The sequence below is a fragment of the Vanellus vanellus genome, assembly GCF_965231255.1.
Source record: "Vanellus vanellus genome assembly, chromosome: 2".
Taxonomy (NCBI): domain Eukaryota; kingdom Metazoa; phylum Chordata; class Aves; order Charadriiformes; family Charadriidae; genus Vanellus; species Vanellus vanellus.
Window position 1 is genome coordinate 143,151,278 of NC_138906.1, and position 17,484 is coordinate 143,168,761.

The 17,484-nt window shown below is 40.1% G+C and overlaps 1 protein-coding gene across 2 annotated transcripts in view; it reads right to left on the bottom strand.

The window, feature by feature from the left end:
• RUNX1T1 (RUNX1 partner transcriptional co-repressor 1) overlaps positions 1–17,484 on the bottom strand; it is a 114,703-nt gene that overhangs the window by 42,959 nt on the left and 54,260 nt on the right. For both annotated transcript variants that reach the window (XM_082498939.1, XM_082498938.1), the window contains 3 exons: positions 6,748–6,885; positions 2,832–3,073; positions 988–1,077 (listed from right to left, as the gene is read on the bottom strand). In XM_082498939.1, coding sequence (XP_082355065.1) covers positions 988–1,077; positions 2,832–3,073; positions 6,748–6,885 — 470 coding nt within the window. The remainder of the gene's footprint in view (positions 1–987; positions 1,078–2,831; positions 3,074–6,747; positions 6,886–17,484) is intronic.

Below are 17,484 nucleotides of genomic sequence, written 5' to 3' on the forward strand. Positions count from 1 at the left end.
ACCAAGGTAACAGCTATACTATCTGCATAGAGCCCATCTGACACAGCCAACCAAGAAGGGGAAAAACATGAAAGCAAACCTATTGAGGATACTAGTGCTTCAGGACAACAGAATAGCTGGGAACACTTATACACACTGACTAAAATAATGCAAAATGTCCACCCACACACTGACAATGGGGGAAAAAAAAATATATGGGAACACTAAGTACCTTATCTCTGGGAAAATTCATCTCCACAGCAAAACCAAAACAGAATACAACATGCTCTGAGAAGGCAACATCGAGCATTCAGAGATCACAGCGGTTCAGAGGAGGTAGTTACCAACAGGTGAGAGGCAGAATAACTTCCTGACTTCAAAGAAGATTTTGCTTCCCTGATTCTTATTTTGCACATCATGTGTTTTATTTTATTAATTGGCTTTTGGATGAGATTTTATCTTTAATTTCTAATAAATGGTGCATAAGCATAAACCAGTGGACACAGTCACCAGCCTTCTTAAGACACCGCATTTGTACTGGTGGCTGGAATCAGAGGAAGTAATTAGTTTTTTCCTTGTATGGCAGAGTGTCACAATCTCATCGTGTACTAACGATCAGCAGTGCTTTAGAAAAGGGCTGGTAGCAGGAATTCCTGACAACCCCTTACTCTGAATCACACAAAGTTCGCAAAACTCTTAGCTTTTTGCAAGCACATGGCATTATTATATTTATAACCAAGTTTTTAAAAGCTTCTATACCTACAAACTAAAAATATAACACAAACAACAGTGATTATATCATCAAGGAACAGACAGTTCCTGTGAATAGCCAGAAAGGTTCCCTATACTAAATATTCAAATACAGTTCCATGCACTAAGCTATGGAAAGAAGCCCTTAAACGTTCTTCATTTTCCTGACTCTCTTAGAAAGAAAAACTGTAACACACATCTGTGACCTAGCAAGAATACGGTTTTAAATACTTTCCAGATCACTGAACTGTGCAATACCTTTAAAAATGGGATGACAAAAGGTCGCAGTGGGAAGTTAGTAGCTTCTTGCAGTTTGGAATGAAATTCTTCAATTGTCAAAGTAGAATTCTGTTGAGAAAGAAAATTCTGTCTCGGTGACAAAATAATGAAAACACTTAGCAAGAGAAATAGTAACCAAAGCACTCTGAAATTGCTTAATAACTCGTTCTTGATATTGATAAGAGGACAAAGAAAAGCATGCTGCATATTAAATTATTACCTTATTAAAATACTCAAAGAAAACCACCAGCATCTCAGACATTCAGTGCCTGTTGCTTAGAGTACAGTTTAAGCGCTCAGGTGCTAAGCATGGAACTGCTTTCACATTTCAAACATCAGTTAAAGCTGCTTTTCTCAACATCTTTTTTTTATTATTTTCTACTGGAGCCTCTCGTAATTTTGTTCCCAGTGCAGAAGTGGTAATTAAAATGCACACACACACACACACAAAAAAAAAAAAAACAAAAAAACAAAAAAACAAAACACACACTTTTCAACGGCATGTTCCTCGTTGTTTGAGGAAGAAACCTGCACTTTGCATCTTGTACTTATAAAGAGGTTTGTTTACTATGTTCTAGGCTATGTAGGAAAGTCATGTCTTTGCAGCTGAGGGCCTAATCATGAAGACCACATGCTGCACAGGGTTGACCAAGGGAATAAGTGATATGTGGACATTCCCAAGGAAAAGATCCTAATTTACTCCTCAGAGCTCAGATGGAGGTAGAATTGTAACTGTAATTAACAAGCCCTTGATCTGAAAATCAAGGGCAGGTAGATGCTCTTAATTACTTTTCTAGTTCCCCTTTCCACAGAGAACCATGTGACAAGCAAAACCACATTAAACAGGCATTTTGGGTATGGAAGCAAACAGAGAGTAGGATTTACTGAGTTACACTGCCTACATTAAACTTCCTTTTGACAGAGACTCAAGTGAAGGGGCACCCATTGCTGTCAGGTTGGGTTTTATGAAGATACAGGCAGAAGACACCTGAGCCCTAGTACTAAACAGTGCTGGCAGTCTTAGCTCCAAATGAAGCCAATAGCAACTGCAGCTGCTCAGAATAAATGTAAATTAAAGCACCACAGCATTTTTCCTGGTACATCTAATTATTGCTAAAGGAGATGCATAGGAGACAACAACGTCTGGCGGAGAGAGGTCTTCACTGGGAATAAAAAGAATCCTGGGCCAGATTCACAACAGTTGGCCTGTAAAACAGCAACCCAACATGACAGATGTAGGTAAGAAAAAGCTGAAATTTTCATTCAGCCATAATAACATAAAGATAACCTTATAAATAAGGAGACTTAAGTAGCAGCAATGCACCTTCAGGTCCCTCATTGTTGGGTTCAATGAATACTGAGAAAAGGTTTTCCACTGTGAAACCACAGTCCAAACATATATTAAGCTCATCCTTTTAACCAGTATTCTGCGACTCTATATGTAGGGCACTATCCTTTCCCCAGCCAACTAAACTAGGCAAGCCAAACCATATTTTACTACATCATGTAATTTCAGGTAAGTCTGCATTAGTGGAGCTGCCAGTACAGAATAAAAACCCTTTCACATCATTACAGCATAATACGATACTGGCAAAAAAGAGTCAAGTCTATATCTGGTTGAGAATAGCCGCCACTCATGGGCGGGTAATCAAATTACTTATGTTAGCTCCAGCAGCAAGAGCCAGCACTTCATTCTTGCATGTTTCGTATGCTTAAAGGATGATATATGCAGTGTATGTGACCCACCCTTTTATATAATAAACATGTCAAACATAAAAGAGGGAAAAAGATCACAGTTATTATATCATTGGTTTTTTGCTTACCACAAGTCCTAGCACAAGGGTACGCACTCTCTCCCCAATCTCTGGTGAAATGTCATTGCCAAACTGCTGTAAGGTTGTAAGAAATCTCTTCAGTTTGCTGAGTTGCCTAGCTCCACAAGCTGGCGGTAACTGCTGGTTAGCCAGAGAAGAGGAAGAGGAAGAGGATGGCCCATTGCTAAAGCCATTAGGAGGAGATGGAGCTCCATTTAACGCTGTTGGTGAATGGCTAGTGCCATTGGTTACTGAAAGAAAAAGAGAGAAGGGAGAATAAAATAGTGGGGGGTGCGGGGGGGGGGGGGGGGGGGGAGAGTGAGAGAGAAAGAAGACAGAGGGGAAAATCCATCAGCTTATGTTTTCTGTGCTTGACCTCAAAATTAATTAAGATGCACAATCAAAGATAATTAGCCTTTTGACAGAGCGACACTTTGCAGTTTATATCTATTTCCCAGTAGCTGGTACTGAATGGTGTACGGCTTGGAAGTAACAGCAGCTGCCTCTCACACAGCCCCCTCAAAGTACTCCTGGACCTGAAACGCATCATTTGAATACCAGCCTTTTGTCAGAGGATTTTAAAAAGACAGAGAGGGAAAGAGAGAAAGAGCATGAGTGCATGTATGATTGAAGACAAAAAAATTGCTCTTTGGGGTAGAAAAAAATGTGCAGACATATTTCACGAAGCCTCAGTTTATCTCTGAATATTTTTACTTGTGTTTTGTACAAACAACTGACAGCTGTGTTTATAAAACAGGACTTTCACGTTTTAACCTTACACCACCCAATGAGAAGGTTATTTTTTCTGATACGGATACCCTAGCTGCTAACATATGGAGCACACAAAGTTGTTTGTGCAGGTACAAATGGTGCCGTGCTCACTGTGGCCTGAAGCCTTGCAGCTAGGGCACGAAACCAGACTTCCGAAGACTTCTCAGAGACCACAAGCAAATCACTCAGCTTTCATGTGCCAATACCATATCTCTAAAAAGGATAGGAAAGCATTCCCCTCCTGTTGCAAGGCTGCTGTGAGAATAACTATCTGAAGTACTAAGTGTTCAAAATTTATGGCAACAAGATTCATGCAGACATAGTGAAGACAACAACAGACAGTCTTTGGCAGTGGTTTCAGTTTGATTCTTATCCACACTCCAGAAGAGAGCAGAGAATCAAACTGAGGACATCCTTTTCCACCCAGGTTACTTGCAACAGCAACAATCAAACACATTCTGTTGAGGTTGTTTGAGTCTGACTCACCAAAATGACAGCGAATGGCAAAAAAAAGGGTGGCTCCCTAAAAATCTGAATGTACCAACTGATGCACTGGCAGGTGTGGGCACACAGCACACAACTCGACTCAGCAGCAGCTGCACCCAGCTGGCCACTGCCCTCGAGAAATCTGCTGATTTCTTTTTGGGAAGTCACTCAGAAGCCATCCCAAAACAACATCAAAAATCAGGAACTTGTCTACAATCAAAAATGCATAGGAGTATTAGTCTAAATTGCTTCCTATTTAAAAGCATAACCATTGCCAGCTAGCGACTTAAAGAACTTTCAATGTTTCTTAATGGCTGGTGTCTGAAGCTAAACATCCCTTTCTCTTTGTCACTTACTCCAGCAGTCATCTTTATTTTTAGACAGCAAGTCCTTTTTGAGGGTGGACACCTATTACTAGATTTAAATCACTACCCTGTTACCAGTTTTTGGTTGTCTATTCTAGCTGTGTGGGCTAGATGTGGAAAAAGCAGGAATAGAAAGAAGCTGGCCTCAGCAACTTCAGCTCCACGTGCAGCTCCAAGCCATGCTCTCTGAGCACCGCAGCAGAGTGAGATATCTGATTAAACAAATACATCGTGATTGCAAGGAACTTGCATAGCCAAAAGTCACCATACCATGAACTTAGTAAATGAGGATTGGGAAGAATAAGAACATGTCCTGCTCTAGCCTGACACCCCCCAACAACTCAGTCACCAGTAGGGGGCTGGTCTAGGCAGAGGATCTTGGGGGTATGATCAAGAAAGCACAGGACAGCAGAGTTCATTACCCAGGATAGATATGTAGCGTGTAAAAGGCAGGTAAAATTTCTCCCACAAAAGAAATACAGAAATACTCCCTAAATGCAGCTTCTCTATCTTTTTTTTTTTTTCAATAGCCCACTCCATACTAATTATTATATCTCTTTCTCTATAATGTCTGAATTTGCCAAGTGTCATTTCTAAAATAAAACCATGTTATTAATAAAAGAGAATTTAGCATTTAAAATTTCAAACTAATGAATACCAAGAGTTTTTAATCATCTAAACCAAAGAAAACAAGCATACTCTTGACCAGAAAACAAGTATGATCTTCCTTGCCTACCGGCATTCCCGCTGTAGTAATAATAAATGTAATAGACACTCCAGCAGAAATGACTGTTTACTGTACGAGCTGGAACCACTAAGGCCAAACTTCAAAATCTGACAGGATAAAAGGCAATTAAAAACAGACTTTTTTAGACTTTTAGTCTTCGTAGAAACAGCCCCAACAATCCAGCTACGGTTCACACAGCTTCCAAAGTGCTGAACCCAATCAAATAAACAAACATTCAGAAATCATGTGAGTACACTCAGGATTATAAAAGTGATTAAAGAAGAACATTGTCCTATTCCTTTTATGATTGCTAAAAATTACCCTGAACTGTGCACAGTGCATCACACTGGAAAGCTTAATCTTTAAGAGCCCCATCCTGCAAAAACCTAGAAACGATTTAACTTTAGACCAGAACGGGTCCTAGAATAATTCAGGTGCTGGAGTTGAGCAAAACAGACAAATCGTTGAAGGATCAGGGTCACTGGGTTAAATTTGAGTTTATGCGACTAGCTGGCACAAACCCTCCTCACTGTTTTAAGTTCAATGTAAGTTGTCAGGACAGGGTTCCCTGGGATAAATAGTACAAAGGCCTCCAGCTGGCCTTCTGCATAGAGGTGAATTTTAAATAAGGCATTTAACAGACAGAAAGGGACTAAACAGACATAGGCAAGACAAATAGAAAATGCTGCCTTCATTCTGTTTAGGCATATGTATTCTACTGTTCTAAAAATGTTTTATTTAAAATGTGAAATGTAAACACATTCTCATGTTTATACTATTACAAGGCAGTATAAAAGAGACCAAAAAAATTGCAGCTAAATCTTGGTAAGAGAAATGTGGATCATTTCATGGCTGTGAAAAGAATAGTCCAGACAACATGCCAGATTCAAAACTCAGTCACACTGATATGGATGCAGAGTAATTCCATCAAGACTAGTAAAGTTTCTTGTGTGTTTACATCAATAAAATGAGACAGAGATGCAGCCCCAAGTGATTTAGAGAAGTGGTCACAGAATAGAAATCTCAAGATAAAACAGTAAAAGGCCTTTATTTTTGTTTTTATATCAATATTAACTAGGCATTATATAACACTTAAATTAGAACTCTTCATTCAATCATAAGTGGGATGAAGATAAGTACTTTCTTACCCTCACTTTAAAAACATAAATAAAACCCCCTGAGAACTACTATGGAAGTTTCTATACAAAAGGAAACAGGATCCTTTGAACGAAACAACAGAATGGCATAGAAGAGGAGAGGAAAGTTTTCTGTACTTCTCACAGAAAGACTGATCTGAGCATTAAGTACATGGGAAACCAGTGCTTACTGTTCTTTGACACTGCGGCCAAGCTGTCAGTGAATTAACAGCACAACTCGGACCTGACTGACTCAATGCCTTAAAGACGTGTTGTTGTTGCATAATGCATTGTGATCTTAGTTTTGCTTAATTACTTTATGGCAGTACAACCAAATGCTGCTCCTGCCATGTCATGCAGGTTTCCCTTCACATATTTTGGTTTCTTACATACAGAATAGAAAGAATATGGAAGAAAAGGAAGAAAATAAGTCTAATTACACGTTGTGGGCGTGAATGAACTGGTTCTTGGAGCTCCTTGGGTAGTGGGAGGAGGTGGCATGGTTGGAGGCGTCAGCCTGGATTGTGTCTTCACATCCACAGGTGAGTCTGGCATTGTGGAATGCTTCTCAGTGCGATCTGCAACACACACCACAGGAACACACCGGTTTATTTCCCCAAGCACACCCCCTTTGACAAAAACTTAAAAGCTAATACAAGAAGTGTGCCATTTCACATCTGCCGCAAAAGATTACACCTGATTATCTACTCCAGTGTGCTTTTCCCAAATTACATCATCTAAACCTTACTTAAGAAGGTGTAACACAGATGGTAAGACCTCATTTGTAGCAGTACTGCATTATCTTTTGTTTTCATTTCTAGCATGTACAGATGCTACCTCCCAAGCACTCCTGGAGCTGCAATAATTCCACCTCCCTTCAAGGCTTTCACGTTAGGCAGGAGGAAAAAACAGACGAAGACACAGGAAGGTAATAAATCCCCTTACGACAGCACTTCCAGAACTAAAACCTGAAGCTCTTTAGCACAGGTGAGATATTGGGTGGGATATTGGCTGAAGCCAGCTCTTTTCATGTCTCTTCTTTGTAACACCTGCTGCCCTCTTCATCACTTCTCTTTGTAATCATGGAGAGATACTTACGTTAAATACTGCACACCTCCTGAATCACTTTACCACCCTGCCCTTGGTATTCTTACTTTCACCAGCAAAATAATTGCAACATGCCAAAATGGTAAGTCAATCGTCAGACATACATACCATTGTTTTTAAAAAAGCATCTAAGTTTGCGCCTTCACACATTAAGAACAACTTTAATGTTCAAAACCTGCAAGATAAGTAGAAACATACCTCCCCAAGAAAACAAAACAAACAAAAGGCAAAACAGGCAGAAAACCTAAGAGTTCTCTTGCAACTTAAGATCTAAAGATGCAAGGTATTTGATATAGAAGCTAGAGAAGCATGTTCTTTTTCCAACTTCTTTTTTGACACCTCTATGTTAAAATTTTAAAAATACCCATCCAAACCCTTATGTTTCATTTATAGAGAATGGGCAAAACATGACATTTACCAACTGAAAACAAAATTAAGGCTTCCTTACTCATGCCAGGAGTTTAGCAAGACACCTTGAGTAAAGATGAGTAAGATCAAGTTTAGCTTTTAATGGGCATAAGTTAAATTCTTCCATCCCTTCTTTGGGGGCGGGGGTGTTCTTTATTTTATACAGTATTCTATACAGGTCTTCCTGAACTCCATTAGACTATTTTGCAAAGCGAGTAAGTGTTCCTGCTAATGGGTAAGCATGTAAGTCTGTGGTTTTAATTCAAGACAATAGCAAAGTCCGTCACGTTCTACATCACTCCACCTTGCAGCGTGCTTTCCTTGTTCTTACTAACAACATACAAACTTCAACCAAAGAATCATACCTGAAATTTGCCCTGAGAGACACAAAGAGAAATTAAATGCAATGCACACATCTAACAAGGGAAAGGTATGTTTAAATGAGCCCGAAAATACTAAATTATGAGAACACTTAATTATCAGAAAGAAAAAAAAAAAAAAAACAGACAAACAAACAAAAAACCCAACAACAACAAAACCCCCTCACAAAGATTAACAATGCATAATAGATACCAATATTTAGCTGCCTGAAACTGAGGAAGTATGCCCCAGAGATGCAGTGTGTCAGGTACTGCAATTAGGGAAGCCATCTTCACCCTTTACAGAAGTGCCTACAGATGATGCTTCAGTTCTCAAGGAAAGGGAGTCATTCATACAGAATTTAGAGACAAGTTTGGGGCAGATGAGCAGTGAAACACCCCCAGAACAGGATAAGGGAAATACAGATACAGTATACAGGAACTGTAGCGTTGATCTAAGGTTAGTAAACTTCAGCTGTGTAGGGAACAGTATCCAAAATTATTAGCTTAAATATTAAGGCTGCTAAACAAACAGGTGAGGTTTGATTTGCAAATCAAGCAACAGTAAATGATTACATGCCGGAAAACAAAAGCAGGTTTTCAAACATATTCCTTACAAATTTCCCTTCCATATCGCTATACTAAAACAGTTAAATCTGTATCTTCAACAAGCTATTCCTTTAACATAAAGAACTATGAAAACTCGCCTTGAAATGTTAATTGCTTCCTTAATAGCCGAATTCATCTTGCACTCACCTCAACCAACCTCAGCAACAAGGGAATAAATAGCTTTCAGCTCATGTTGCAACAGAGGGAAAGAGGCACAGCAGTGAGCCCAAGCCCTCCTAAATAAAGGCAAATATTTCTGCCATGCCAAGAAAGGAGAGAGAAAGGGAGGCTTGCCAGAGCTGGTGGGGAGATAACAGTGGGAACTGCTGGTCCATCTGGTTTTCATTCTGCTAACACTCACATTGAACTGTTAAGGAAGGCAGTCCAGGTACACAGATTTGAAGCATGTGGGAGCGCAGACACAGGCACAGAGGAGATGGAGGTGGGTGGAAGGAGTGAGAGAAATCGAACTCCTCTAACAGTCTGCTGCTCACAGCGAGCAGGCACAGCCTGTATCCTCCAATTCAGCTGTTGATAAGTAAAAGCGATCCTGAGCCTGCAACCAACCGCACGGCTCCTGCTCCCCTCCCTCGCTGCATTTCAGAGTTCAGGTTTGATCGAAACTCGCTCAGACTGGAGGGGGAGGCTTTCCCGAAAAGCTGGCAATGTTTTGTTACTTAAATTGAACACAGTCGTGGGAAATAGTGCATTGGTTTTGCCCTCCAATTTCAGATTGCCATTCTACCGCGATCCAACTGGTTTTTACTCCCTCGAACAGTGTCTGCCACTCGAGTTTGCAGATCACTGAAATTATCCACAGACCCCTGCCCTTCTCATATAAATCTAATGACATTAGGCTTGCTTTTCCTTAATTACCTTTCTTTGGAGCTCTTGGGGGTAAAAAAAAAAAAAAGCCTCTACAGACCACTTACCTTTGCTTAACCTCCCTCTCCCCCTTGCAAAGCCCTAAACCCCGCTCTGCTACTGTACGATCGCAGGCAGACAGATTTATCTCTGGTTGTCTGTAGGTTCCCTTCTGTAAGGAGATATAAGGCTCCTTTCAAGCACACCTCAAAACACTTCTAACCAGGGTACAAGATTATCTCGTCAGAGCAGAGAGTCCCCTTGAGGGGAGGGGGGGGAGAAGGGCTTTTGAAGAAGTACAATGCAAAATGCAAAGCTCTTCCGTGTGCTTGGAAGACATCACCACCAACACACCACCCAGGAGAACAGCCTGCTCCATTGCAGCCTCTACATTCCACTTTCCCACCCTCTTTAATAGCAAAACTCCTACAGGAGCCATTCTGCTCTTACTGTTCTTATTTACCTGTTCCTTGCCTCTACAGCTAGTTCTCTAACCTCGGATGGAGCTATGGGGCTGGGAGCACCTGCCCACAGCAGCTCTGCACCCACCTACATCCCACCACCTGCAACCCCAGAGAACCTCAGCAGCTCTGTTTTTAAGAGAAAGATTCTCTCAGAGGATGGAGTGGTGATGGAACACAAAGCAGAGCCACTGCTGATAAAAGCGTTACCAGTTCTTGTGATCTGAACTCCTAAAGCTCGTAGTGTCTGATACCCTAGAACTCCAGCTTCTAGAGATCATCATTTATGTTTTTAATCAAAAAACCCCAACAGCCAACACTTTCTACTCTAATTGTTGAAAAATAGTCTGACGATATGAAAGCTAAAGGCAAAATGGTATTTAAATCGTATTCATGAGCCAACTTTCCCCTAAAGCATGTTATTCCACCAGGGCTTTTATGTATAGACATTTTTCAGACAAACTCTCTGTGGATACTCTGCTATCCGTACATTCAGAGGTGATGAGGGTTTGGTAGGGGAAGAAAGAATCCCTCAAGAGGAAAAACTGTATTTTTTACATGTGAAATCCTGCCAGTGTAAGATTTCATGTACATTTGCTCCAGTTTTATAATAGAGGAGCATATACACTGAACTTTGCCTGAAATTTGGAAGAACTTTAAGGAAACCCATGTCTTAAAATTGTTTAATTTCTTGAATTCAAAAACATCTTTATGCTTTCATGTCAAACAAACTCCCCATTTGCAAAGCTCGTTCTGATTAATTTTTTTCTGTTATTATCTGTTAACTCTGATATTTCAAATAATAATCCTGAATTAGCAGGGACACAACAGAAAGTTTCACACAGGCAGCATCCCACATTTCAGAGCACCGGCTGTGTATGCAGAGAGTGTGACTGCTTTCAGGTGCAAAGAATTCTTCCATCAAATCCCTCTGAACAGTGACAGATTTGCACTCCTTATCCCAGTTCGGATCAAATGGGGCTGAAACCAGAGGTCCTCCAAACCGAAGTGAAAAGGAGACATCTGCAATTCATTCTGCAGCCTTCGCTGCAATCAATTCAGGATGGAGATAGATGGTGAAATAATGGTCTAGTCCTAATCCATACACACAACCCTCTGGTGCAGTGAGAGACTTACAATAAATTCAGAAAGTATGTTTCAAGTATGCAGATATCTATTCCATTTGCTTTGGATTATATTTTTTATTTAAAAAAAAAATAACAAAAACATTTTGAAATATACATTCTTGAATCTCTTTTACAGCACAGAGTGAAGAACTGTGATTTTACCACAGAAGTATTTTCTCCATTTTAAATTAAAGAATGTTGTAAAACCAACTTTAAATTATGATATTTCTTCTGTGGATTTCTCGGTTCATGAAACTATACTGTTTTTGTCATTCATTCAGTTTTTTATGGTAGGAATTATTTTTATCACTATATTTAGCTGTTAGGTGAATACTGATATTTACCATAAGCACAGCCAGCTTCTGAAGACAAATAGGGAAGAGACAAAGTAAAATATGCAGGAGCAGGGGCAAAGAGAGATGTGCATGTATTCAAACTGATTTACTTCCTGTATCCTAAAAGATTTAGTCCATTTTTAAAACAAGGCGGTCTTTCATATATGGCAACATTTCAGCTCACGTGGCACCCTTCCAAGTCTAACGCATCAAGGAAAGCTGATGTATGGAACAAAATATGGAATATATAAATACTTTGCTGATACCATTTCAATAGCCAATTCAATGTCAAGCATTTCGAGGAGTGGTGTGTTTTCAATTTCCTTTTTTAAATGAAAAAAAGTATGGTATAATATGCTGTGGCATTTATTTTACTTTTAGTTAGTGCAAACAGTTCCAGATGTATATTCAGGCATGAAAGATTCTTAAAAGACACTCTATATTGATTGCACAGTACTTACTACTTCTGTGCCAACACATTAAAAATAAAAATAAAAACTGCCTAATTAAAAAAGTCCATTGTCTTTTTTCCTTTAAATTCACAGAAAGTACAAACCCTGCATATGACACATTGGGATTAGAACCCACCCCCGCCACCCAAATTATATGAATTGAGACCTAAATCTGTGGGATGTAATACTGATGATGGCTACCTAGATGGCATTGGACTAATTTTGATGATTTTGAGAGGGACGGCATAGCATTTGCAAGCAGGTAACTACAGGTTGTGAGTCACACTGGTGACAAACTGGGAGACAGAAACCCAAAAGTCCATCTAAGAGGACAAATTAGATAGCTCTTCCATCCATAATGCTATCATGCTACAGTCAGTAAAGAACCTTCCCTCCTCCAGATTTGGCCAAGCCACACAGGAACGTTACAAGGCAGTGTTTGTGGCGGCCCACAACTCCTGACTCTCAGACTTGCTACTACGCAGAACAGGACAACATTACAAGGTATCTGTCTCGGTTGAAAGGACGTGTTCAAGAGTGCCTGGTATAGGCCTGATATATACGGTAAAGCCTACCCACCCCATGTACTGCACACGTGGGAAAAACTGGTAGTCCTATGATGCAGCCTCAAAACATGACGTTTGGACAACACGACTGCAGACCCTCTCCCAGCCAAGCATTCCTCAGACTTGTTTGAGGCCGGTCCAGTCTTCATTCCATTTGTCTCTTGGCCCTTTTGACTTTTGCTTAATGAATAAACAAGGACCTAAACACAATGGATGTTTTTGTGCTATAAACAACTGATCTCAGACAGGAATAATATACACAACTTTCTTTCAGCACCAGATGCAGTCACATTATTGGCCTAAAAAGAGAGTATCACCCGGTTTCCAGTTCCCCAATGGAGAACTTTTACTCCCCTAGGTGATTTAAAGAAGAGCAGTATCAGAAAGCAGCTCAGACACTCAGACTCCATCTTTTGTCACAAAACATTACCCCCGCAAGCTTTATCCACCTGGAATGAGAATGCATGTGGGGCGAGCGATGGACGTGCACAGCAAAGTTTTCAAGACGACATAACGTTTCATTGCCTTTTTAGCACTTCGGGTACGAAGCTCACATACTGAAGATGACCCTTTTGCAAAAGCAGTATCACAACTTTGCTGTAGTCTTATCTTGGTTCTCCTCTGCTCAGAGAGTTGAATGTTTCATATCACCAGCTATTCTTGAGAATAAATGAAAGCATGCTCAGTTTACCCATTTCTTCTCATTTAATATGCAGGAGCTAGAAGAAATTCTGCATCCAGGGAGTTCACTGAAGTTATCTCAGGCTAAGTTATCAGAGCTTTCTTCAGATGTGCTAAAAAAAGGCTTGAGAATAATGCAATCTCCACTCTGTCTCCCAAAAGCTGAAAGGGATTTTTGCGCTACTGTTTCCCGGTTTTGGCAGGAATGGATCATGTAAACTAGCTGAATGACAGACAGTGCTTTGCGTCATGTTCTTCATCCATAATGGTACCTTGACTGCTCCTACCACCATCATGACAATCAACTGAAAAAGCAGAAGCACTCTCTTTCGTTTCAGTTCTCTACGGTGAGAGGTGCTGACTGGCAAAAAAATGTGTCCCACTCTCATGGCTTAGCAGCTGAAGGCCAGATAGTTACACATATTATAAAACAAGCAATGCATGAGTTCAGCCTTAGAGTTGAGACAAAAACGTTATGGCTTGCTTTGCTTGGACATATTATTTTCTCCTGAAGGAAATAAACTTGTCTTACCATATAATTTCATTTAAAAAGAGGGAAAAAAATAGAAAAATAATCTTTTTCCTCTCATTTATCAATCTGACATGTTTTGACAGTTTCAAAACTATCATAAATTCACTTTCAGTTATTTAATAATTAAAAACTGACTCCTATCAGAATTGCACTTTCTTTTTTTAACCACCTCTTTTCTCCTTCCCCCTTCCTGGCTTTGCAAATTTTACCATGTAAAATTGTTTGAACATACAAAGCAGTGCAACGAAGACAAATACATTCTAGATCTAGATCTACATCTACTACTGCTATAACGGTTTATAAAATACTTCAGCAAGAACAGACAAGCAAAATAAGGGCCAAATTGTGGCAGCTGCCATAAGACTCCAGAAAATAAAGTCTCCAAGTTCCCTTGTCATGTCTGAATACCTACCAGCTGGCCTGTAACAAAGGCGAAGACAATGTGGATTTATCCTAAATATCCCACCAAGCATCTTGAAAATGCCTCTATGTATGAATAACTAGTGCTGTCAATAAGCAAACAGACCCACAATCATTACTAAAATACTATTTTCCTATTTATATTGTTTCCAGGTCCTTTTCTACATCATTTTGTTGACAAGTTACCAAATGAAGAAATGTGTTTTTTGAGTGGTTTTCTTTCGTGTCACAGGAGCTATTACTGCTATTCCTAAACCAGCTTACTGAACGGGGAGGCCCAAGTGAAGTGAAGAAAAGGTGCCCACCACTTCCAGCATGAAGAACTGAAGAACAATCAGATCAACCAGCAGCCAAATCCACTCCCTGGCCACTCCTACAAGCTACGGAGTTGATAACCCCTCCACATAAGCAATCATTCCCTTCACTTCTCCTGTACCACTGGGGTGTTTTCAGATGCGACTTCCCAAAAGCTCCCTGACCAGTCATTTGTTTCCTTTTTGTACCATCTTCTCTGGAAGACCTACCCTTGTCAGGATTGCCTGTTACTTGACAAACTACAGATGAAGTTGGACTGATATCCAAGAACTTCAAATGCCATCAGCATCAAATTGGCATTGTTTGCATGCTCTTACGTACTCAACTACACATAGCACACACCCTTCCCACCAGAAGAAAGAACATTTTCTCTACCAACGCCAAGTAAAATTTCCAAACTTGCTCTCCAGAAGCATATTTATGTTTTAATCCAAAGTTTGTACAGTCCTAAATTAACAGTAGTTTGTTACACATAGCTAGAAGTCTGAAACAAAATAAATATGAACTCCTTTATTTTTAATGAGCTTGCACAAAGTGTAAAGCATAGCTGTACCCATTTTAGAAAAGTCCTAAGAGAGTACTAATACCAGTATTACATTAGATTTAATTAGAACTGAAGTTTCCAATACAGACTAGATAAAATAATCTAAAATAACTTATTTTGATTCAGGACAACTTTAGGTATTAAATTACTCTGCCAGCAAAAAAGTTATTATGGCTGTACTTTTAAAAGGCATCACTTATATTTACAAAACATGCCAGAAGTCCTTTAAGCTCAAAAAGAATCAAACACGAGTGTAGGAGCTTATATTTTCCATGGTTAGACATCTGAAGAGATGACATAGGGACTACGAAGAAGGTAATGGATATACATCTGGCTTTGCTTGTTTTTAAACTGGAATTTGTCACGGACAAGTCAAGAACCTCTACGGTGTGGAGTGGTGTTGGCCAGTCTGGGCCAGACTGCTCCTCACCTCGTGGATCAAGCTCCCAAATCTCACTCTATCAGACTGCACAGTCTTACCCATCCAAGAATCCAATTCCTCCCTGTGGTGTTTCAAATGATGAAAAGTTTGTTCTGTTAGGCCAAATGTGTAAGCCTGGGGAGTGAGACCTTACTTATAAGACAGAAAGCACAGCTGGCCAAACTCCCTCCCAACTCCAGTCCAAGGAAGGCTGCTAATTTCTCCCATCTAAGGCAGACAGCTAAATTAGCAGACTAGACTCCCCACATAATCAGTGAAAAGAAGAATTAGAACCTCTAATTTATTAATTCCTAAGGCTGCTAAGCCAGATGGTATAAATATTCCTGTGTAGGTCTAGGACCTCTGCGCCTCGTGAGAACCAGAGGCGTTCAGAGCGCTGTAGCAGTGTGGCTGGTGTACATGAGAATCCGTGCTCCTCAGTCACCAGACATACTAAATCCTTGCTTTCCATTCAGCCAGCCAAGACAGGTATTAATCCACCAACGAAAAATATGTACTGAAACATATTTCCCCAAAAACTCTCACTCAGGTGCTGCCACTGTTACTTAGTGCCACTACCAGCAACAGAAAAGTGAAACTACGCTTTTCTCCTGTCTTGGTATTATACACTGACAATATTCCAGTAGTGCAATTTATTACCCTAATCAGTACTCTGGCATTTGTCGAAATATAGACTATCATTTCACATCATCAGATGATGCCATTAAAGACATCTTGTGTTTACATGACTGACTGTCTAGACATAGTGTGAGAAAATACTCATTATTAGTTACAAGTCAGCTCCTCCTTGATGCTGCATGTCACACCAAATGTCTTTTATTTTGGGCACTGGATCGCACCTGAAAGCAGCAGTGGGGAGGTGGGACTGGGGAAAGAGATCCTCAGAAACTTCACATGAAATTAAGACCCCTCCATCTCAAATACTTTCATAGATGAGGTAAGATTACTTACTGACAAATAAGCTCACAAGCAAAACAAATGTTGCCATTAGCGAAAACAAAAGTATATTTCAAATCAATTGTGTGGTCTAATATATCACTTGCATACGTAAATGTTAATATGACATGATGTAAGGATGTAAAGAAAGAGGGAAAGGAAGAAACTTGTGTATGTTGTGAAAATCAGACTAACAAATAAATGCAAAACATGACTAATATCCCTTCTGGAGCCAGTGAATCCACACAAATTCACACTGGCACAGAAATCAGGTTAGCTCACCCAGGAGGAGAGGTGCTGCGTTAGCCAGGCAGTCCCCAGCCCCAGAAACACTCAGGAATATGTCCCTAACTATAGATACTGAAAACAGCTGTAGGTAAACTAATGAGACCACTCACAGGGCATACAATTACACGCAACGTTTCTGGACCTTAAAGCATCACAGCGGTCTTAGTCTTGCACAATAAAACTTAAAACTTCGTTCTTTTAAAGCAGCTTCCCTTTGTTTTTAATTTTAAATATCAAACATAACAAAAAAACCCACCCCAACAAAAAAGAAAATCATAGAGCTGAAGCCTGAATTGAAAAAATAAATGTATTTTTTCCCCCACAAATACATAAACCCAAAGGTTTTTATATTTATAGAACCTCATTTTCATCAAGGCAGCTAAACCAGCTATTCCAACACAGCAATTTAATATTGACCTATGTGGATCAGCAGAGCTCCCATGGCCTACTTCTACATATGTGCACATATGTGTACATGTGCGTGTATGTGCACGCACACCCATACATAGAATCATAGGGTTGGAAGGGACCTCTGGAGATCGTCTAGTCCAACCCCCCTGCCAGAGCAGGGACACCTCAGAGCAGGTTGCACAGGAACGCATCCAGGCGGGTTTTTAATGTCTCCAGAGATGGAGACTCCACCACCTCCCTGGGCAGCCTGTTCCAGTGCTCTACCACCCTCAAGGTAAAGAAGTTCCTCCTCATGTTTAGGTGGAACTTCCTATACTCAA